General features: G+C 53.7%; 1 protein-coding gene across 1 annotated transcript in view; it reads right to left on the reverse strand.

Annotated features, from left to right (window-relative positions):
* LOC116937023 (neural cell adhesion molecule 1-like) overlaps nucleotides 1-24,973 on the reverse strand; it is a 94,169-nt gene that overhangs the window by 45,198 nt on the left and 23,998 nt on the right. The window contains exons 3-4 of the mRNA XM_076063459.1: nucleotides 20,795-20,910; nucleotides 262-454 (exon numbers count right to left, since the gene is read on the reverse strand). Of these exons, the coding sequence (XP_075919574.1) occupies nucleotides 262-454; nucleotides 20,795-20,910 (309 nt within the window). The remainder of the gene's footprint in view (nucleotides 1-261; nucleotides 455-20,794; nucleotides 20,911-24,973) is intronic.

Below are 24,973 nucleotides of genomic sequence, written 5' to 3' on the forward strand. Positions count from 1 at the left end.
GACTGAGTGATTGTCTGACTGAGTGATTGTCTGACTGAGTGATTGTCTGACTGAGTGATTGTCTGACTGAGTGAGTCTCTGACTGAGTGAGTCTCTGACTGACTGAGTGAGTCTCTGACTGATTGTCTGACTGAGTGATTGTCTGACTGACTGACTGATTGTCTGACTGACTGACTGTCTGACTGACTGACTGTCTGACTGACTGAGTCACTGACCGATCCCCAACTCCCACCACCACTACCCGCTGGAGGCTCTGCTCACCAGGGTTCCACCGCTCCTCCTCCGCGGACTTGAAGCCAAACTCCGACCCGGGGGACCTCCCCTCGGCGTTCTCCGCGTAGGCCATGGCCTGGTACCTCGTGCGAGCCCGCAGGCCCACCAGGCGAACTTCCCCATGGGGACCACCCCGCACCTCCCTCCACGGGCCCATCGCTGTGGCCCCGTCCTGGGAGACCTGCTCAGGCGAGGGGGTAGGGCAGGCGGGCGGAGAGGCTTCGGGTTAGGCCCCGGTGGCAGGGTTCAAACTTTTGTGTGAACTTTGACCCCGAGTCTCTACTGATAGACCCTGAGTCTCTGCTACATCCTGAGTCTCTACTAGGCCCTGAGTCTCTGCTAGGCCCTGAGTCTCTACTAGGCCCTGAGTCTCTACTACACCCTGAGTCTCTACTAGACCCTGAGTCTCTAGACCTTGAGTCTCTACTACACCCTGAGTCTCTACTACACCCTGAGTCTCTACTACGCCCTGAGTCTCTACTAGGCCCTGAGTCTCTACTAGACCCTGAGTCTCTACTACACCCTGAGTCTCTACTAGACCCTGAGTCTCTAGACCCTGAGTCTCTACTACACCCTGAGTCTCTACTACACCCTGAGTCTCTACTACACCCTGAGTCTCTACTACACCCTGAGTCTCTGCTAGGCCCTGAGTCTCTACTAGACCCTGAGTCTCTACTACACCCTGAGTCTCTACTACACCCTGAGTCTCTACTATACCCTGAGTCTCTACTACGCCCTGAGTCTCTACTAGGCCCTGAGTCTCTACTAGACCCTGAGTCTCTACTACACCCTGAGTCTCTACTACACCCTGAGTCTCTACTGCACCCTGAGTCTCTACTAGGCCCTGAGTCTCTAGACCCTGAGTCTCTGCTACACCCTGAGTGTCTGCTAGACCCTGAGTCTCTACTACAGCCTGAGTCTCTACTAGGCCCTGTGTCTCTACTACACCCTGAGTCTCTAGACCCTGAGTCTCTACTACACCCTGAGTCTCTAATACAGCCTGAGTCTCTAGACCCTGAGTCTCTACTACACCCTGAGTCTCTACTACACCCTGAGTCTCTACTATACCCTGAGTCTCTACTACACCCTGAGTCTCTGCTAGGCCCTGAGTCTCTATTAGACCCTGAGTCTCTGCTACACCCTGAGTCTCTACTACACCCTGAGTCTCTACTACACCCTGAGTCTCTACTAGACCCTGAGTCTCTACTACACCCTGAGTCTCTAGACCTTGAGTCTCTACTACACCCTGAGTCTCTACTACACCCTGAGTCTCTACTACACCCTGAGTCTCTAGACCTTGAGTCTCTACTACACCCTGAGTCTCTAATACAGCCTGAGTCTCTAGACCCTGAGTCTCTACTACACCCTGAGTCTCTACTACACCCTGAGTCTCTACTATACCCTGAGTCTCTACTACACCCTGAGTCTCTGCTAGGCCCTGAGTCTCTATTAGACCCTGAGTCTCTGCTACACCCTGAGTCTCTACTACACCCTGAGTCTCTACTACACCCTGAGTCTCTACTAGACCCTGAGTCTCTACTACACCCTGAGTCTCTAGACCTTGAGTCTCTACTACACCCTGAGTCTCTACTACACCCTGAGTCTCTACTACACCCTGAGTCTCTACTAGGCCCTGAGTCTCTACTAGACCCTGAGTCTCTACTACACCCTGAGTCTCTACTACACCCTGAGTCTCTACTGCACCCTGAGTCTCTACTACACCCTGAGTCTCTACTAGGCCCTGTGTCTCTACTACACCCTGAGTCTCTACTACACCCTGAGTCTCTACTAGGCCCTGAGTCTCTACTACACCCTGAGTCTCTACTACACCCTGAGTCTCTAGACCCTGAGTCTCTACTACACCCTGATTCTCTACTACACACTGAGTCTCTACTACACCCTGAGTCTCTACTACACCCTGAGTCTCTAGACACTGAGTCTCTACTACACCCTGAGTCTCTACTACACCCTGAGTCTCTACTGCACCCTGAGTCTCTACTAGGCCCTGAATCTCTAGACCCTGAGTCTCTACTACACCCTGAGTCTCTACTACACCCTGAGTCTCTACTACACCCTGAGTCTCTACTACACCCTGAGTCTCTACTAGACCCTGAGTCTCTACTACAGCCTGAGTCTCTACTACACCCTGAGTCTCTACTACACCCTGAGTCTCTACTAGACCCTGAGTCTCTACTAGGCCCTGAGTCTCTACTAGACCCTGAGTCTCTACTACACCCTGAGTCTCTACTACACCCTGAGTCTCTACTAGGCCCTGCGTCTCTTCTACACCCTGAGTCTCTACTAGGCCCTGAGTCTCTACTAGGCCCTGAGTCTCTACTAGGCCCTGAGTCTCTACTACACCCTGAGTCTCTACTAGGCCCTGAGTCTCTACTAGGCCCTGAGTCTCTACTACACCCTGAGTCTCTACTAGACCCTGAGTCTCTACTACACCCTGAGTCTCTACTACACCCTGAGTCTCTACTAGGCCCTGAGTCTCTACCACACCCTGAGTCTCTACTACACCCTGAGTCTCTACTACACACCCTGAGTCTCTACTATACCCTGAGTCTCTACTAGACCCTGAATCTCTACTAGACCCCGAGTCTCTACTACACCCTGAGTCTCTACTACACCCTGAGTCTCTACTACACCCTGAGTCTCTACTACACCATGAGTCTCTACTACACCCCGAGTCTCTACTACACCCCGAGTCTCTACTAGACCCTGAGTCTCTACTACACCCTGAGTCTCTACTACACCATGAGTCTCTACTAGGCCCTGAGTCTCTACTACACCCCGAGTCTCTACTACACCCTGAGTCTCCACTACTACATCCTGAGTCTCTACTACACCCTGAGTCTCTAGACCTTGAGTCTCTACTACACCCTGAGTCTCTACTACACCCTGAGTCTCTACTACACCCTGAGTCTCTACTACGCCCTGAGTCTCTACTAGACCCTGAGTCTCTACTACACCCTGAGTCTCTACTACACCCTGAGTCTCTACTGCACCCTGAGTCTCTACTGGGCCCTGAGTCTCTAGACCCTGAATCTCTACTAGACCCTGAGTCTCTACTACACCCTGAGTCTCTACTACACCCTGAGTCTCTACTAGACCCTGAGTCTCTACTAGGCCCTGAGTCTCTGTTACACCCTGAGTCTCTACTAGGCCCTGTGTCTCTACTACACCCTGAGTCTCTACTACACCCTGAGTCTCTACTAGGCCCTGAGTCTCTACTACACCCTGAGTCTCTACTACACCCTGAGTCTCTACTACACCCTCAGTCTCTACTACACCCTGAGTCTCTACTACACCCTGAGTCTCTAGACCCTGAGTCTCTACTACACCCTGATTCTCTACTACACACTGAGTCTCTACTACACCCTGAGTCTCTACTACACCCTGAGTCTCTAGACCCTGAGTCTCTACTACACCCTGAGTCTCTACTACACCCTGAGTCTCTACTGCACCCTGAGTCTCTACTAGGCCCTGAATCTCTAGACCCTGAGTCTCTACTACACCCTGAGTCTCTACTACACCCTGAGTCTCTACTACAGCCTGAGTCTCTACTACACCCTGAGTCTCTACTACACCCTGAGTCTCTACTAGACCCTGAGTCTCTACTAGGCCCTGAGTCTCTACTAGACCCTGAGTCTCTACTACACCCTGAGTCTATACTACACCCTGAGTCTCTACTAGGCCCTGCGTCTCTTCTACACCCTGAGTCTCTACTAGGCCCTGAGTCTCTACTAGGCCCTGAGTCTCTACTAGGCCCTGAGTCTCTACTACACCCTGAGTCTCTACTAGGCCCTGAGTCTCTACTAGGCCCTGAGTCTCTACTACACCCTGAGTCTCTACTAGACCCTGAGTCTCTACTACACCCTGAGTCTCTACTACACCCTGAGTCTCTACTACACCATGAGTCTCTACTACACCCTGAGTCTCTACTACACCCTGAGTCTCTACTGCACCCTGAGTCTCTACTAGGCCCTGAGTCTCTACTACACCCTGAGTCTCTAGATCCTGAGTCTCTACTACACCCTGAGTCTCTGCTACACCCTGAGTCTCTACTAGACCCTGAGTCTCTAGACCTTGAGTCTCTACTACACCCTGAGTCTCTACTACACCCTGAGTCTCTACTACACCCTGAGTCTCTACTACGCCCTGAGTCTCTACTAGACCCTGAGTCTCTACTACACCCTGAGTCTCTACTACACCCTGAGTCTCTACTACACCCTGAGTCTCTAGACCCTGAGTCTCTACTACACCCTGAGTCTCTACTACACCCTGAGTCTCTACTGCACCCTGAGTCTCTACTAGGCCCTGAATCTCTAGACCCTGAGTCTCTACTACACCCTGAGTCTCTACTACACCCTGAGTCTCTACTACACCCTGAGTCTCTACTACACCCTGAGTCTCTACTACACCCTGAGTCTCTACTAGACCCTGAGTCTCTACTACAGCCTGAGTCTCTACTACACCCTGAGTCTCTACTACACCCTGAGTCTCTACTAGACCCTGAGTCTCTACTAGGCCCTGAATCTCTACTAGACCCTGAGTCTCTACTACACCCTGAGTCTCTACTACACCCTGAGTCTCTACTAGGCCCTGCGTCTCTTCTACACCCTGAGTCTCTACTAGGCCCTGAGTCTCTACTAGGCCCTGAGTCTCTACTAGGCCCTGAGTCTCTACTACACCCTGAGTCTCTACTAGGCCCTGAGTCTCTACTAGGCCCTGAGTCTCTACTACACCCTGAGTCTCTACTACACCCTGAGTCTCTACTACACCCTGAGTCTCTACTAGGCCCTGAGTCTCTACCACACCCTGAGTCTCTACTACACCCTGAGTCTCTACTACACACCCTGAGTCTCTACTATACCCTGAGTCTCTACTAGACCCTGAATCTCTACTAGACCCCGAGTCTCTACTACACCCTGAGTCTCTACTACACCCTGAGTCTCTACTACACCCTGAGTCTCTACTACACCATGAGTCTCTACTACACCCCGAGTCTCTACTACACCCCGAGTCTCTACTAGACCCTGAGTCTCTACTACACCCTGAGTCTCTACTACACCATGAGTCTCTACTAGGCCCTGAGTCTCTACTACACCCCGAGTCTCTACTACACCCTGAGTCTCCACTACTACATCCTGAGTCTCTACTACACCCTGAGTCTCTAGACCTTGAGTCTCTACTACACCCTGAGTCTCTACTACACCCTGAGTCTCTACTACACCCTGAGTCTCTACTACGCCCTGAGTCTCTACTAGACCCTGAGTCTCTACTACACCCTGAGTCTCTACTACACCCTGAGTCTCTACTGCACCCTGAGTCTCTACTGGGCCCTGAGTCTCTAGACCCTGAATCTCTACTAGACCCTGAGTCTCTACTACACCCTGAGTCTCTACTACACCCTGAGTCTCTACTAGACCCTGAGTCTCTACTAGGCCCTGAGTCTCTGTTACACCCTGAGTCTCTACTAGGCCCTGTGTCTCTACTACACCCTGAGTCTCTACTACACCCTGAGTCTCTACTAGGCCCTGAGTCTCTACTACACCCTGAGTCTCTACTACACCCTGAGTCTCTACTACACCCTGAGTCTCTACTACACCCTGAGTCTCTACTACACCCTGAGTCTCTAGACCCTGAGTCTCTACTACACCCTGATTCTCTACTACACACTGAGTCTCTACTACACCCTGAGTCTCTACTACACCCTGAGTCTCTAGACCCTGAGTCTCTACTACACCCTGAGTCTCTACTACACCCTGAGTCTCTACTGCACCCTGAGTCTCTACTAGGCCCTGAATCTCTAGACCCTGAGTCTCTACTACACCCTGAGTCTCTACTACACCCTGAGTCTCTACTACAGCCTGAGTCTCTACTACACCCTGAGTCTCTACTACACCCTGAGTCTCTACTAGACCCTGAGTCTCTACTAGGCCCTGAGTCTCTACTAGACCCTGAGTCTCTACTACACCCTGAGTCTCTACTACACCCTGAGTCTCTACTAGGCCCTGCGTCTCTTCTACACCCTGAGTCTCTACTAGGCCCTGAGTCTCTACTAGGCCCTGAGTCTCTACTAGGCCCTGAGTCTCTACTACACCCTGAGTCTCTACTAGGCCCTGAGTCTCTACTAGGCCCTGAGTCTCTACTGCACCCTGAGTCTCTACTAGGCCCTGAGTCTCTACTACACCCTGAGTCTCTAGATCCTGAGTCTCTACTACACCCTGAGTCTCTGCTACACCCTGAGTCTCTACTAGACCCTGAGTCTCTAGACCTTGAGTCTCTACTACACCCTGAGTCTCTACTACACCCTGAGTCTCTACTACACCCTGAGTCTCTACTACGCCCTGAGTCTCTACTAGACCCTGAGTCTCTACTACACCCTGAGTCTCTACTACACCCTGAATCTCTACTACACCCTGAGTCTCTAGACCCTGAGTCTCTACTACACCCTGATTCTCTACTACACACTGAGTCTCTACTACACCCGGAGTCTCTACTACACCCTGAGTCTCTAGACCCTGAGTCTCTACTACACCCTGAGTCTCTACTACACCCTGAGTCTCTACTGCACCCTGAGTCTCTACTAGGCCCTGAATCTCTAGACCCTGAGTCTCTACTACACCCTGAGTCTCTACTACACCCTGAGTCTCTACTACAGCCTGAGTCTCTACTACACCCTGAGTCTCTACTACACCCTGAGTCTCTACTAGACCCTGAGTCTCTACTAGGCCCTGAGTCTCTACTAGACCCTGAGTCTCTACTACACCCTGAGTCTCTACTACACCCTGAGTCTCTACTAGGCCCTGCGTCTCTTCTACACCCTGAGTCTCTACTAGGCCCTGAGTCTCTACTAGGCCCTGAGTCTCTACTAGGCCCTGAGTCTCTACTACACCCTGAGTCTCTACTAGGCCCTGAGTCTCTACTAGGCCCTGAGTCTCTACTACACCCTGAGTCTCTACTACACCCTGAGTCTCTACTACACCCTGAGTCTCTACTACACACCCTGAGTCTCTACTATACCCTGAGTCTCTACTAGACCCTGAATCTCTACTAGACCCCGAGTCTCTACTACACCCTGAGTCTCTACTACACCCTGAGTCTCTACTACACCATGAGTCTCTACTACACCCCGAGTCTCTACTACACCCCGAGTCTCTACTAGACCCTGAGTCTCTACTACACCCTGAGTCTCTACTACACCATGAGTCTCTACTAGGCCCTGAGTCTCTACTACACCCCGAGTCTCTACTACACCCTGAGTCTCCACTACTACATCCTGAGTCTCTACTACACCCTGAGTCTCTACTACACCCTGAGTCTCTACTAGACCCTGAGTCTCTACCAGACCCTGAGTCTCTAATACACCCTGAGTCTCTACTACACCCTGAGTCTCTACTACACCCTGAGTCTCTACTACACCCTGAGTCTCTACTACACCCTGAGTCTCTACTACACCCTGAGTCTCTACTACACCCTCTGTCTCTACTACACCCTGAGTCTCTACTACACCCTGAGTCTCTGCTACACCCTGAGTCTCTACTACAGCCTGAGTCTCTGCTACACCCTGAGTCTCTACTACACCCTGGATCTCTACTACACCCTGAGTCTCTACTACACCATGAGTCTCTACTACACCCTGAGTCTCTACTACACCCTGAGTCTCTACTGCACCCTGAGTCTCTACTAGGCCCTGAGTCTCTACTACACCCTGAGTCTCTAGATCCTGAGTCTCTACTACACCCTGAGTCTCTGCTACACCCTGAGTCTCTATTAGACCCTGAGTCTCTAGACCTTGAGTCTCTACTACACCCTGAGTCTCTACTACACCCTGAGTCTCTACTACGCCCTGAGTCTCTACTAGACCCTGAGTCTCTACTACACCCTGAGTCTCTACTACACCCTGAGTCTCTACTACACCCTGAGTCTCTAGACCCTGAGTCTCTACTACACCCTGATTCTCTACTACACACTGAGTCTCTACTACACCCGGAGTCTCTACTACACCCTGAGTCTCTAGACCCTGAGTCTCTACTACACCCTGAGTCTCTACTACACCCTGAGTCTCTACTGCACCCTGAGTCTCTACTAGGCCCTGAATCTCTAGACCCTGAGTCTCTACTACACCCTGAGTCTCTACTACACCCTGAGTCTCTACTACAGCCTGAGTCTCTACTACACCCTGAGTCTCTACTACACCCTGAGTCTCTACTAGACCCTGAGTCTCTACTAGGCCCTGAGTCTCTACTAGACCCTGAGTCTCTACTACACCCTGAGTCTCTACTACACCCTGAGTCTCTACTAGGCCCTGCGTCTCTTCTACACCCTGAGTCTCTACTAGGCCCTGAGTCTCTACTAGGCCCTGAGTCTCTACTAGGCCCTGAGTCTCTACTACACCCTGAGTCTCTACTAGGCCCTGAGTCTCTACTAGGCCCTGAGTCTCTACCACACCCTGAGTCTCTACTACACCCTGAGTCTCTACTACACACCCTGAGTCTCTACTATACCCTGAGTCTCTACTAGACCCTGAATCTCTACTAGACCCCGAGTCTCTACTACACCCTGAGTCTCTACTACACCCTGAGTCTCTACTACACCATGAGTCTCTACTACACCCCGAGTCTCTACTACACCCCGAGTCTCTACTAGACCCTGAGTCTCTACTACACCCTGAGTCTCTACTACACCATGAGTCTCTACTAGGCCCTGAGTCTCTACTACACCCCGAGTCTCTACTACACCCTGAGTCTCCACTACTACATCCTGAGTCTCTACTACACCCTGAGTCTCTACTACACCCTGAGTCTCTACTAGACCCTGAGTCTCTACCAGACCCTGAGTCTCTAATACACCCTGAGTCTCTACTACACCCTGAGTCTCTACTACACCCTGAGTCTCTACTACACCCTGAGTCTCTACTACACCCTGAGTCTCTACTACACCCTCTGTCTCTACTACACCCTGAGTCTCTACTACACCCTGAGTCTCTGCTACACCCTGAGTCTCGACTACAGCCTGAGTCTCTGCTACACCCTGAGTCTCTACTACACCCTGGGTCTCTCGACCCTGAGTCTCTACTAGGCCCTGAGTCTCTACAACACCCTGAGTGTCTGCTAGACCCTGAGTCTCTACTACACCCTGAGTCTCTACTAGACCCTGAGTCTTTACTAGACCCTGAGTCTCTACTACACCCTGAGTCTCTACTACACCCTGTGTCTCTACTACACCCTGAGTCTCTACTACACCCTGAGTCTCTGCTACACCCTGAGTCTCTACTACAGCCTGAGTCTCTGCTACACCCTGAGTCTCTGCTACACCCTGAGTCTCTACTACATCCTGAGTCTCTACTACACCCTGAGTCTCTACTAGACCCTGAGTCTCTACTACACCCTGAGTCTCTACTACACCTTGAGTCTCTACTAGGCCCCGAGTCTCTACCACACCCTGAGTCTCTACTACACCCTGAGTCTCTACTACACCATGAGTCTCTACTAGGCCCTGAGTCTCTACTACACCCCGAGTCTCTACTACACCCTGAGTCTCCACTACTACATCCTGAGTCTCTACTACACCCTGAGTCTCTACTACACCCTGAGTCTCTACTAGACCCTGAGTCTCTACCAGACCCTGAGTCTCTAATACACCCTGAGTCTCTACTACACCCTGAGTCTCTACTACACCCTGAGTCTCTACTACACCCTGAGTCTCTACTACACCCTCTGTCTCTACTACACCCTGAGTCTCTACTACACCCTGAGTCTCTGCTACACCCTGAGTCTCTACTACAGCCTGAGTCTCTGCTACACCCTGAGTCTCTACTACACCCTGGGTCTCTCGACCCTGAGTCTCTACTAGGCCCTGAGTCTCTACAACACCCTGAGTGTCTGCTAGACCCTGAGTCTCTACTACACCCTGAGTCTCTACTAGACCCTGAGTCTTTACTAGACCCTGAGTCTCTACTACACCCTGAGTCTCTACTACACCCTGTGTCTCTACTACACCCTGAGTCTCTACTACACCCTGAGTCTCTGCTACACCCTGAGTCTCTACTACAGCCTGAGTCTCTGCTACACCCTGAGTCTCTGCTACACCCTGAGTCTCTACTACATCCTGAGTCTCTACTACACCCTGAGTCTCTACTAGACCCTGAGTCTCTACTACACCCTGAGTCTCTACTACACCCTGAGTCTCTACTAGGCCCCGAGTCTCTACCACACCCTGAGTCTCTACTACACCCTGAGTCTCTACTAGGCCCTGAGTCTCTACTAGACCCTGAATCTCTACTAGACCCCGAGTCTCTACTACACCCTGAGTCTCTACTACACCCTGAGTCTCTACTACACCCTGAGTCTCTACTACACCATGAGTCTCTACTACACCCCGAGTCTCTACTACACCCCGAGTCTCTACTAGACCCTGAGTCTCTACTACACCCTGAGTCTCTACTACACCATGAGTCTCTACTAGGCCCTGAGTCTCTACTACACCCCGAGTCTCTACTACACCCTGAGTCTCCACTACTACATCCTGAGTCTCTACAATACCCTGAGTCTCTACTACACCCTGAGTCTCTACTAGACCCTGAGTCTCTACCAGACCCTGAGTCTCTACTACACCCTGAGTCTCTACTACAGCCTGAGTCTCTACTACACCCTGAGTCTCTACTACACCCTGAGTCTCTACTAGACCCTGAGTCTCTACTAGGCCCTGAGTCTCTACTAGACCCTGAGTCTCTACTACACCCTGAGTCTCTACTACACCCTGAGTCTCTACTAGGCCCTGCGTCTCTTCTACACCCTGAGTCTCTACTAGGCCCTGAGTCTCTACTAGGCCCTGAGTCTCTACTAGGCCCTGAGTCTCTACTACACCCTGAGTCTCTACTAGGCCCTGAGTCTCTACTAGGCCCTGAGTCTCTACTACACCCTGAGTCTCTACTAGACCCTGAGTCTCTACTACACCCTGAGTCTCTACTATACCCTGAGTCTCTACTAGGCCCTGAGTCTCTACCACACCCTGAGTCTCTACTACACCCTGAGTCTCTACTACACACCCTGAGTCTCTACTATACCCTGAGTCTCTACTAGACCCTGAATCTCTACTAGACCCCGAGTCTCTACTACACCCTGAGTCTCTACTACACCCTGAGTCTCTACTACACCATGAGTCTCTACTACACCCCGAGTCTCTACTACACCCCGAGTCTCTACTAGACCCTGAGTCTCTACTACACCCTGAGTCTCTACTACACCATGAGTCTCTACTAGGCCCTGAGTCTCTACTACACCCCGAGTCTCTACTACACCCTGAGTCTCCACTACTACATCCTGAGTCTCTACTACACCCTGAGTCTCTACTACACCCTGAGTCTCTACTACACCCTGAGTCTCTACTAGACCCTGAGTCTCTACCACACCCTGAGTCTCTAATACACCCTGAGTCTTTACTACACCCTGAGTCTCTACTACGCCCTGAGTCTCTACTAGACCCTGAGTCTCTACTACACCCTGAGTCTCTACTACACCCTGAGTCTCTACTACACCCTGAGTCTCTAGACCCTGAGTCTCTACTACACCCTGATTCTCTACTACACACTGAGTCTCTACTACACCCGGAGTCTCTACTACACCCTGAGTCTCTAGACCCTGAGTCTCTACTACACCCTGAGTCTCTACTACACCCTGAGTCTCTACTGCACCCTGAGTCTCTACTAGGCCCTGAATCTCTAGACCCTGAGTCTCTACTACACCCTGAGTCTCTACTACACCCTGAGTCTCTACTACAGCCTGAGTCTCTACTACACCCTGAGTCTCTACTACACCCTGAGTCTCTACTAGACCCTGAGTCTCTACTAGGCCCTGAGTCTCTACTAGACCCTGAGTCTCTACTACACCCTGAGTCTCTACTACACCCTGAGTCTCTACTAGGCCCTGCGTCTCTTCTACACCCTGAGTCTCTACTAGGCCCTGAGTCTCTACTAGGCCCTGAGTCTCTACTAGGCCCTGAGTCTCTACTACACCCTGAGTATCTACTAGGCCCTGAGTCTCTACTAGGCCCTGAGTCTCTACTACACCTTGAGTCTCTACTAGACCCTGAGTCTCTACTACACCCTGAGTCTCTACTACACCCTGAGTCTCTACTAGGCCCTGAGTCTCTACCACACCCTGAGTCTCTACTACACCCTGAGTCTCTACTACACACCCTGAGTCTCTACTATACCCTGAGTCTCTACTAGACCCTGAATCTCTACTAGACCCCGAGTCTCTACTACACCCTGAGTCTCTACTACACCCTGAGTCTCTACTACACCATGAGTCTCTACTACACCCCGAGTCTCTACTACACCCCGAGTCTCTACTAGACCCTGAGTCTCTACTACACCCTGAGTCTCTACTACACCATGAGTCTCTACTAGGCCCTGAGTCTCTACTACACCCCGAGTCTCTACTACACCCTGAGTCTCCACTACTACATCCTGAGTCTCTACTACACCCTGAGTCTCTACTACACCCTGAGTCTCTACTAGACCCTGAGTCTCTACCAGACCCTGAGTCTCTAATACACCCTGAGTCTCTACTACACCCTGAGTCTCTACTACACCCTGAGTCTCTACTACACCCTGAGTCTCTACTACACCCTGAGTCTCTACTACACCCTCTGTCTCTACTACACCCTGAGTCTCTACTACACCCTGAGTCTCTGCTACACCCTGAGTCTCTACTACAGCCTGAGTCTCTGCTACACCCTGAGTCTCTACTACACCCTGGGTCTCTCGACCCTTAGTCTCTACTAGGCCCTGAGTCTCTACAACACCCTGAGTGTCTGCTAGACCCTGAGTCTCTACTACACCCTGAGTCTCTACTAGACCCTGAGTCTTTACTAGACCCTGAGTCTCTACTACACCCTGAGTCTCTACTACACCCTGTGTCTCTACTACACCCTGAGTCTCTACTACACCCTGAGTCTCTGCTACACCCTGAGTCTCTACTACAGCCTGAGTCTCTGCTACACCCTGAGTCTCTGCTACACCCTGAGTCTCTACTACATCCTGAGTCTCTACTACACCCTGAGTCTCTACTAGACCCTGAGTCTCTACTACACCCTGAGTCTCTACTACACCTTGAGTCTCTACTAGGCCCCGAGTCTCTACCACACCCTGAGTCTCTACTACACCCTGAGTCTCTACTACACCATGAGTCTCTACTAGGCCCTGAGTCTCTACTACACCCCGAGTCTCTACTACACCCTGAGTCTCCACTACTACATCCTGAGTCTCTACTACACCCTGAGTCTCTACTACACCCTGAGTCTCTAATAGACCCTGAGTCTCTACCAGACCCTGAGTCTCTAATACACCCTGAGTCTCTACTACACCCTGAGTCTCTACTACACCCTGAGTCTCTACTACACCCTGAGTCTCTACTACACCCTCTGTCTCTACTACACCCTGAGTCTCTACTACACCCTGAGTCTCTGCTACACCCTGAGTCTCTACTACAGCCTGAGTCTCTGCTACACCCTGAGTCTCTACTACACCCTGGGTCTCTCGACCCTGAGTCTCTACTAGGCCCTGAGTCTCTACAACACCCTGAGTGTCTGCTAGACCCTGAGTCTCTACTACACCCTGAGTCTCTACTAGACCCTGAGTCTTTACTAGACCCTGAGTCTCTACTACACCCTGAGTCTCTACTACACCCTGTGTCTCTACTACACCCTGAGTCTCTACTACACCCTGAGTCTCTGCTACACCCTGAGTCTCTACTACAGCCTGAGTCTCTGCTACACCCTGAGTCTCTGCTACACCCTGAGTCTCTACTACATCCTGAGTCTCTACTACACCCTGAGTCTCTACTAGACCCTGAGTCTCTACTACACCCTGAGTCTCTACTACACCCTGAGTCTCTACTAGGCCCCGAGTCTCTACCACACCCTGAGTCTCTACTACACCCTGAGTCTCTACTAGGCCCTGAGTCTCTACTAGACCCTGAATCTCTACTAGACCCCGAGTCTCTACTACACCCTGAGTCTCTACTACACCCTGAGTCTCTACTACACCCTGAGTCTCTACTACACCATGAGTCTCTACTACACCCCGAGTCTCTACTACACCCCGAGTCTCTACTAGACCCTGAGTCTCTACTACACCCTGAGTCTCTACTACACCATGAGTCTCTACTAGGCCCTGAGTCTCTACTACACCCCGAGTCTCTACTACACCCTGAGTCTCCACTACTACATCCTGAGTCTCTACTATACCCTGAGTCTCTACTACACCCTGAGTCTCTACTAGACCCTGAGTCTCTACCAGACCCTGAGTCTCTAATACACCCTGAGTCTCTACTACAGCCTGAGTCTCTACTACACCCTGAGTCTCTACTACACCCTGAGTCTCTACTAGACCCTGAGTCTCTACTAGGCCCTGAGTCTCTACTAGACCCTGAGTCTCTACTACACCCTGAGTCTCTACTACACCCTGAGTCTCTACTAGGCCCTGCGTCTCTTCTACACCCTGAGTCTCTACTAGGCCCTGAGTCTCTACTAGGCCCTGAGTCTCTACTTGGCCCTGAGTCTCTACTACACCCTGAGTCTCTACTAGGCCCTGAGTCTCTACTAGGCCCTGAGTCTCTACTACACCCTGAGTCTCTACTAGACCCTGAGTCTCTACTACACCCTGAGTCTCTACTACACCCTGAGTCTCTACTAGGCCCTGAGTCTCTACCACACCCTGAGTCTCTACTACACCCTGAGTCTCTACTACACACCCTGAGTCTCTACTATACCCTGAGTCTCTACTAGACCCTGAATCTCTACTAGACCCCGAGTCTCTACTACACCCTGAGTCTCTACTACACCCTGAGTCTCTACTACACCATGAGTCTCTACTACACCCCGAGTCTCTACTACACCCCGAGTCTCTACTAGACCCTGAGTCTCTACTACACCCTGAGTCTCTACTACACCATGAGTCTCTACTAGGCCCTGAGTCTCTACTACACCCCGAGTCTCTACTACACCCTGAGTCTCCACTACTACATCCTGAGTCTCTACTACACCCTGAGTCTCTACTACACCCTGAGTCTCTACTAGACCCTGAGTCTCTACCAGACCCTGAGTCTCTAATACACCCTCTGTCTCTACTACACCCTGAGTCTCTACTACACCCTGAGTCTCTGCTACACCCTGAGTCTCTACTACAGCCTGAGTCTCTGCTACACCCTGAGTCTCTACTACACCCTGGGTCTCTCGACCCTGAGTCTCTACTAGGCCCTGAGTCTCTACAACACCCTGAGTGTCTGCTAGACCCTGAGTCTCTACTACACCCTGAGTCTCTACTAGACCCTGAGTCTTTACTAGACCCTGAGTCTCTACTACACCCTGAGTCTCTACTACACCCTGTGTCTCTACTACACCCTGAGTCTCTACTACACCCTGAGTCTCTGCTACACCCTGAGTCTCTACTACAGCCTGAGTCTCTGCTACACCCTGAGTCTCTGCTACACCCTGAGTCTCTACTACATCCTGAGTCTCTACTACACCCTGAGTCTCTACTAGACCCTGAGTCTCTACTACACCCTGAGTCTCTACTACACCTTGAGTCTCTACTAGGCCCCGAGTCTCTACCACACCCTGAGTCTCTACTACACCCTGAGTCTCTACTACACCATGAGTCTCTACTAGGCCCTGAGTCTCTACTACACCCCGAGTCTCTACTACACCCTGAGTCTCCACTACTACATCCTGAGTCTCTACTACACCCTGAGTCTCTACTACACCCTGAGTCTCTACTAGACCCTGAGTCTCTACCAGACCCTGAGTCTCTAATACACCCTGAGTCTCTACTACACCCTGAGTCTCTACTACACCCTGAGTCTCTACTACACCCTGAGTCTCTACTACACCCTCTGTCTCTACTACACCCTGAGTCTCTACTACACCCTGAGTCTCTGCTACACCCTGAGTCTCTACTACAGCCTGAGTCTCTGCTACACCCTGAGTCTCTACTACACCCTGGGTCTCTCGACCCTGAGTCTCTACTAGGCCCTGAGTCTCTACAACACCCTGAGTGTCTGCTAGACCCTGAGTCTCTACTACACCCTGAGTCTCTACTAGACCCTGAGTCTTTACTAGACCCTGAGTCTCTACTACACCCTGAGTCTCTACTACACCCTGTGTCTCTACTACACCCTGAGTCTCTACTACACCCTGAGTCTCTGCTACACCCTGAGTCTCTACTACAGCCTGAGTCTCTGCTACACCCTGAGTCTCTGCTACACCCTGAGTCTCTACTACATCCTGAGTCTCTACTACACCCTGAGTCTCTACTAGACCCTGAGTCTCTACTACACCCTGAGTCTCTACTACACCCTGAGTCTCTACTAGGCCCCGAGTCTCTACCACACCCTGAGTCTCTACTACACCCTGAGTCTCTACTAGGCCCTGAGTCTCTACTAGACCCTGAATCTCTACTAGACCCCGAGTCTCTACTACACCCTGAGTCTCTACTACACCCTGAGTCTCTACTACACCCTGAGTCTCTACTACACCATGAGTCTCTACTACACCCCGAGTCTCTACTACACCCCGAGTCTCTACTAGACCCTGAGTCTCTACTACACCCTGAGTCTCTACTACACCATGAGTCTCTACTAGGCCCTGAGTCTCTACTACACCCCGAGTCTCTACTACACCCTGAGTCTCCACTACTACATCCTGAGTCTCTACTATACCCTGAGTCTCTACTACACCCTGAGTCTCTACTAGACCCTGAGTCTCTACCAGACCCTGAGTCTCTACTACACCCTGAGTCTCTACTACACCCTGAGTCTCTACTACACCCTGAGTCTCTACTACACCCTGAGTCTCTACTACACCCTGTGTCTCTACTACACCCTGAGTCTCTACTAGGCCCTGAGTCTCTACTACACTCTGAGTCTTTACTAGACCCTGAGTCTCTACTACACCCTGAGTCTCTACTACACCCTGTGTCTCTACTACACCCTGAGTCTCTACTACACCCTGAGTCTCTGCTACACCCTGAGTCTTTACTACAGCCTGAGTCTCTGCTACACCCTGAGTCTCTGCTACACCCTGAGTCTCTACTACACCCTGGGTCTCTCGACCCTGAGTCTCTACTAGGCCCTGAGTCTCTACAACACCCTGAGTGTCTGCTAGACCCTGAGTCTCTACTACACCCTGAGTCTCTACTAGACCCTGAGTCTTTACTAGACCCTGAGTCTCTACTACACCCTGAGTCTCTACTACACCCTGAGTCTCTGCTACACCCTGAGTCTCTACTACAGCCTGAGTCTCTGCTACACCCTGAGTCTCTGCTACACCCTGAGTCTCTACTACACCCTGGGTCTCTCGACCCTGAGTGTCTACTAGACCCTGAGTCTCTACTAGACCCTGTGTCTCTACTAGACCCTGAGTCTTTACTAGACCCTGAGTCTCTACTACACCCTGAGTCTCTACAACACCCTGAGTCTCTACTACACCCTGTGTCTCGACTACACCCTGAGTCTCCACTAGACCCTGCGTCTCTACTAGACCCTGAGTCTCTACTACACCCTGAGTCTCCACTAGACCCTGCGTCTCTACTAGATCCTGAGTCTCTGCTACACCCTGAGTCTCTAGACCCTGAATCTCTAGACCCTGAGTCTCTACTACACCCTGAGTCTCTACTACACCCTGAATCTCAACTACACCCTGAGTCTCTACTAGACCCTGAGTCTCTACTAGACCCTGAGTCTAATCTAAAACTAAAGTCTTTATGTTACAATATATTAATGCCCCCCAAGAGTGACGTCGCTGTGCTTGAGAAGCGACCTTAAACCATCGCAAGTGATATCTCAAGAGAAAGGGAGAGAGACAGAGAGAGAGAGAAACACAGACTCCAAATATACAGCAGGAGGCATGCACAGGGTCAGGCGAGGTAGTCAACATCTCCCAGGGTCCAGGATCGAACCGACCACCTCTTGTAGACCCGGCGAGGTGGTCAACATTTCAAAAGGTTTGGGATCGAACCCACGACCTCCTGTAGACCCGGCGAGGTGGTCAACATCTCATAGGGTCGGGGATTGAACCCACGACCTCCTGTACACCAGGCGAGGTGGTCAACATCTCCCAGGGTCCGGGATCGAACCCACGACCTCTTGTAGACCCGGCGAGGTGGTCAACATTTCAAAAGGTTTGGGATCGAACCCACGACCTCCTGTAGACCCGGCGAGGTGGTCAACATCTCATAGGGTCGGGGATCGAACCCACGACCTCCTGTACACCAGGCGAGGTGGTCAACATCTCCCAGGGTCCGGGATCGGACCCACGACCTCCTGTAGACCCGGCGAGGTGGTCAACATATCCCAGGGTCCGGGATCGAACCCACGACCTCCTGTATACCAGGCGAGGTAGGCAACATCTCCCAGGGTCCAGGATCGAACCCACGACCTCCTGTAGACCCGGCGAGGTGGTCAACATCTCACAGGGTCCGGGATCGAACCGACGACCTCCTGTATACCCGGCGAGGTGGTCAACATTTCAAAAGGTTTGGGATCGAACCCACGACCTCATGTAGACCAGCCGAGGTAGTCAACATCTCACAGGGTCCGGCATCGAACCCACGACCTCCTGTAGACCCGGCGAGGTGGTCAACATCTCACAGGGTCCGGCATCGAACCCACGACCTCCTGTAGACCAGGCGAGGTGGTCAACATCTCCCAGGGTCCGGCATCGAACCCACGACCTCCTGTGCACCAGGCGAGGTAGTCAACATCTCACAGGGTCCGGGATCGAACCCACGACCTCCTGTAGACCAGGCGAGGTAGTCAACATCTCACAGGGTCACGTGATGGAACCCACGACCTCCTCTACACCAGGCGAGGTAGTCAACATCTCACAGGGTCCGGGATCGAACCCACGACCTCTTGTAGACCCGGCGAGGTGGTCAACATTTCAAAAGGTTTGGGATCGAACCCACGACCTCCTCTAGACCAGGCAAGGTAGTCAATATCTCCCAGGGTCCGGGATCGAACCCACGACCTCCTGTAGACCAGGCGAGGTAGTCAACATCTCCCAGGGTTTGGGATCGAACCCACGACCTCCTGTAAACCAGGCGAAGTAGTCAACATCTCCCAGGGTCCAGGATCGAACCCAAGACCTCCTGTAGACCCGGCGAGGGGGTCAACATCTCGCAGGGTCCGGGATCGAACCCACGACCTCCTGTACACCAGGCGAGGTAGTCAACATCTCACAGGGTCTGGGATCGAACCCACGACCTCCTGTAGACCAGGCGAGGTAGTCAACATCTCCCAGGGTCCAGGATCGAACCCACGACTTCCTGTAGATCAGGCGAGGTAGTCAACATCTCCCAGGGTCTGGGATCGAACCCACGACCTCCATTACACCAGGTGAGGTGGTCAACATCTCCCAGGGTCCGGGATGGAACCCACGACCTCCTGTAGAACAGGTGAGGTAGTCAACATCTCACAGTATCCGTAATAGAACCCACGACCTCCTGTAGACCAGGCGAGGTAGTCAACATCTCACAGGGTCCTGGATCGAACCCACGACCTCCTGTACACCAGGCGAGGTGGTCAACATCTCACAGCCTCCGGGATCGAACCCACGACCTCCTGTAGACCAGGCGAGGTAGTCAACATCTCCCAGGGCCCGGGATCGAACCCACGACCTCCTGTAGACCAGGCGAGGTGGTCAACATCTCCCAGGGTCTGGGATCGAACCCACGACCCCCTGTAGACCCGGTGAGGTAGTCAACATCTCCCAGGGCCCGGGATCGAACCCACGACTTCCTGTACACCAGGCGAGGTGGTCAACATCTCCCAGGGTCCGGGATGGAACCCACGACCTCCTGTGTCCCCGGCGAGGTAGTCAACATCTCAAAGGGTCTGGGATCGAACCCACGACCTCCTGTACACCAGGCGAGGTGGTCAACATCTCACAGGGTCTGGGATCGAACCCACGACCTCCTGTAGACCAGGCGAGGTAGTCAACATCTCCCAGGGTCTGGGATAGAACCCACGACCTCCTGTAGACCAGGCGAGGTGGTCAACATCTCACAGGGTCCGGGATCGAACCCACGCCCTCCTGTAGACCAAGCGAGGTAGTCAACATCTCCCAGGGTCCGGCATCGAACCCACGACCTCCTGTACACCAGGCGAGGTGGTCAACAACTCCCAGGGTCTGGGATCGAACCCACGACCTCCTGTAGACCCGGCGAGTTGGTCAACATCTCCCAGGGCCCAGGATCGAACCCACGACCTCCTGTAGACCCGGCGAGTTGGTCAACATCTCACAGCGTCCGGGATGGAACCCACGACCTCCTGTAGACCCGGCGAGGTGGTCAACATCTCCCAGGGTCTGGGATCGAACCCACGACCTCCTGTACACCAGGCGAGGTGGTCAACATCTCCCAGGGTCCGGGATCGAACCCACGAACTCCTGTACACCAGACGAACCCCCGACCTCCTGTATAGCCGGCGAGGTGGTCAACATTACTCACGGGTCGATAGCGGACGGTGTACCCTGTCACGGGAAGACCGCCATCGTCCTCCACCGAGAGAGAAACCACCTGCGGCTCGCCAGGACGCTGGGAGATGTTCGGCGGACTTGGAGCGACTGGTGGTGGGGAGGGAGATGGTGGGGAGGGAGATGGTGGGGAGGGAGATGGTGGGGAGGGAGATGGTGGGGAGGGAGATGGGAGGGTGGGGAGGAAGATGGGAAGGTGGGGAGAGAGATGGGGGAGGGGATGAGTGGGTGTGGAGAGAGATGGCGGAGGGAGATGGGGACGTGGTAGGGAGATGGTGGGGAGGGAGATGGTGGGGAGGTGGTGGGGAGGGAGATGGGAGGGTGGGGAGGAAGATGGGAAGGTGGGGAGAGAGATGGGGGAGGGGATGAGTGGGTGGGGAGAGAGATGGGGAGGGAGATGGGAAGGTGGGGGGAGAGATGGGGAGGGAGATGGGGAGGGAGATGAGTGGGTGTGGAGAGAGTTGGGAGAGAGATGGGGGAGAGATGGGAGGGAGATGGGGAGGGAGATGAGTGGGTGTGGAGAGAGATGGGGGAGAGATGGGGTAGAGATGGGAGGGAGATGGGGAGGGAGATGAGTGGGTGTGGAGAGAGATGGGGGAGAGATGGGGGAGAGATGGGAGGGAGATGGGGAGGGAGATGAGTGTGTGGGGAGAGAGATGGGGGAGAGATGGGGGAGAGATGGGAGGGAGATGGGGAGGGAGATGAGTGGGTGTGGAGAGAGTTGGGAGAGAGATGGGGGAGAGATGGGAGGGAGATGGGGAGGGAGATGAGTGGGTGTGGAGAGAGTTGGGGGAGAGATGGGGTAGAGATGGGAGGGAGATGGGGAGGGAGATGAGTGGGTGTGGAGAGAGATGGGGGAGAGATGGGAGGGAGATGGGGAGGGAGATGAGTGGGTGTGGAGAGAGTTGGGAGAGAGATGGGGGAGAGATGGGAGGGAGATGGGGAGGGAGATGAGTGGGTGTGGAGAGAGTTGGGGGAGAGATGGGGTAGAGATGGGAGGGAGATGGGGAGGGAGATGAGTGGGTGTGGAGAGAGATGGGGGAGAGATGGGGGAGAGATGGGAGGGAGATGGGGAGGGAGATGAGTGTGTGGGGAGAGAGATGGGGGAGAGATGGGGGAGAGATGGGAGGGAGATGGGGAGGGAGATGAGTGGGTGTGGAGAGAGTTGGGAGAGAGATGGGGGAGAGATGGGAGGGAGATGGGGAGGGAGATGAGTGGGTGTGGAGAGAGTTGGGGGAGAGATGGGGTAGAGATGGGAGGGAGATGGGGAGGGAGATGAGTGGGTGTGGAGAGAGATGGGGGAGAGATGGGGGAGAGATGGGAGGGAGATGGGGAGGGAGATGAGTGTGTGGGGAGAGAGATGGGGGAGAGATGGGGGAGAGATGGGAGGGAGATGGGGAGGGAGATGAGTGGGTGTGGAGAGAGTTGGGAGAGAGATGGGGGAGAGATGGGAGGGAGATGGGGAGGGAGATGAGTGGGTGTGGAGAGAGTTGGGAGAGAGATGGGGGAGAGATGAGAAGGAGATGGGGAGGGAGATGAGTGGGTGTGGAGAGAGTTGGGGGAGAGATGGGGGAGAGATGGGGAGGGAGATGAGTGGGTGTGGAGAGAGTTGGGAGAGAGATGGGGGAGAGATGGGAGGGAGATGGGAAGGGAGATGAGTGGGTGTGGAGAGAGTTGGGAGAGAGATGGGGAGAGATGGGAGGGAGATGGGGAGGGAGATGAGTGGGTGTGGAGAGAGATGGGGGAGAGATGGAGAGAGATGGGAGGGAGATGGGGAGGGAGATGGGGAGGGAGATGGGGAGGGAGATGAGTGGGTGTGGAGAGATTTGGGAGAGAGATGGAGAGAGATGGGAGGGAGATGGGGAGGGAGAAGAGTGGGTGTGGAGAGAGTTGGGAGAGAGATGGGGGAGAGATGGGAGGAAGATGGGGAGGGAGATGAGTGGGTGTGGAGAGAGATGGGGGAGAGATGGGGGAGAGATGGGGGAGAGATGGGAGGGAGATGGGGAGGGAGAAGAGTGGGTGTGGAGAGAGTTGGGAGAGAGATGGGGGAGAGATGGGAGGAAGATGGGGAGGGAGATGAGTGGGTGTGGAGAGAGATGGGGGAGAGATGGGGGAGAGATGGGGGAGAGATGGGAGGGAGATGGGGAGGGAGATGAGTGGGTGTGGAGAGAGTTGGGAGAGAGATGGGGGAGAGATGGGAGGAAGATGGGGAGGGAGATGAGTGGGTGTGGAGAGAGTTGGGAGAGAGATGGGGGAGAGATGGGAGGGAGATGGGGAGGGAGATGAGTGGGTGTGGAGAGAGATGGGGGAGAGATGGGGAGAGATGGGAGGGAGATGGGAAGGGAGATGAGTGGGTGTGGAGAGAGTTGGGAGAGAGATGGGGAGAGATGGGAGGGAGATGGGGAGGGAGATGAGTGGGTGTGGAGAGAGATGGGGGAGAGATGGGGAGAGATGGGAGGGAGATGGGGAGGGAGATGAGTGGGTGTGGAGAGAGTTGGGAGAGAGATGGGGAGAGATGGGAGGGAGATGGGGAGGGAGATGAGTGGGTGTGGAGAGAGATGGGGGAGAGATGGAGAGAGATGGGAGGGAGATGAGTGGGTGTGGAGAGAGATGGGGGAGAGATGGGGTAGAGATGGGAGGGAGATGGGGAGGGAGATGGGGAGGGAGATGGGGAGGGAGATGAGTGGGTGTGGAGAGATTTGGGAGAGAGATGGAGAGAGATGGGAGGGAGATGGGGAGGGAGAAGAGTGGGTGTGGAGAGAGTTGGGAGAGAGATGGGGGAGAGATGGGAGGAAGATGGGGAGGGAGATGAGTGGGTGTGGAGAGAGATGGGGGAGAGATGGGGGAGAGATGGGGGAGAGATGGGAGGGAGATGGGGAGGGAGATGAGTGGGTGTGGAGAGAGTTGGGAGAGAGATGGGGGAGAGATGGGAGGGAGATGGGGAGGGAGATGAGTGGGTGTGGAGAGAGATGGGGGAGAGATGGGGTAGAGATGGGAGGGAGATGGGGGAGATATGGGATAGAGATGGGAGGGAGATGGGGAGGGAGATGAGTGGGTGTGGAGAGAGATGGGGAGGGAGATGGGAAGGTGGGGGGAGAGATGGGGAGGGAGATGGGGAGGGAGATGAGTGGGTGGGGAGAGAGATGGCGGAGAGATGGGGAGGGAGATGGGGAGGGAGATGAGTGGGTGGGGAGAGAGTTGGGAGAGAGATGGGGGAGAGATGGGGAGGGAGATGGGGAGGGAGATGAGTGGGTGGGGAGAGAGATGGGGGAGAGATGGGGGAGAGATAGTAGGGAGATGGGGAGGGGATGAGTGGGTGGGGAGAGAGATGGCGGAGAGAGATGGGGGAGAGATGGGAGGGAGATGGGGAGGGGATGAGTGGGTGGGGAGAGAGATGGCGGAGAGAGATGGGGGAGAGATGGGAGGGAGATGGGGAGGGAGATGAGTGGGTGTGGAGAGAGATGGGGGAGAGATGGAGAGAGAGATGGGAGGGAGATGGTGAGAGAGATGAGTGGGTGTGGAGAGAGTTGGGAGAGAGATGGGGGAGAGATGGGAGGGAGATGGGGAGGGAGATGGGAGGGAGATGGGGAGGGAGATGAGTGGGTGTGGAGAGAGTTGGGAGAGAGATGGGGGAGAGATGGGAGGGAGATGGGGAGAGAGATGGGAGGGAGATGGGGAGGGAGATGAGTGGGTGTGGAGAGAGTTGGGAGAGAGATGGGGGAGAGATGGGCGGGAGATGGGGAGGGAGATGAGTGGGTGTGGAGAGAGTTGGGAGAGAGATGGGGTAGAGATGGGAGGGAGATGGGGAGGGAGATGAGTGGGTGTGGAGAGAGATGGGGGAGAGATGGGGTAGAGATGGGAGGGAGATGGGGAGGGAGATGAGTGGGTGTGGAGAGATTTGGGAGAGAGATGGGGGAGAGATGGGAGGGAGATGGGGAGGGAGATGAGTGGGTGTGGAGAGATTTGGGAGAGAGATGGGAGGGAGATGGGGAGGGAGATGAGTGGGTGTGGAGAGAGATGGGGGAGAGATGGAGAGAGAGATGAGTGGGTGTGGAGAGATTTGGGAGAGAGATGGGAGGGAGATGGATAGAGAGATGAGTGGGTGTGGAGAGAGATGGGGGAGAGATGGAGAGAGAGATTAGTGGGTGTGGAG

This window comes from Petromyzon marinus, unplaced genomic scaffold (assembly GCF_048934315.1).
Source record: "Petromyzon marinus isolate PM22_M1 ecotype Great Lakes invasive population unplaced genomic scaffold, UKy_Petmar_22M1.pri1.0 PM_Scaffold_127, whole genome shotgun sequence".
Taxonomy (NCBI): domain Eukaryota; kingdom Metazoa; phylum Chordata; class Hyperoartia; order Petromyzontiformes; family Petromyzontidae; genus Petromyzon; species Petromyzon marinus.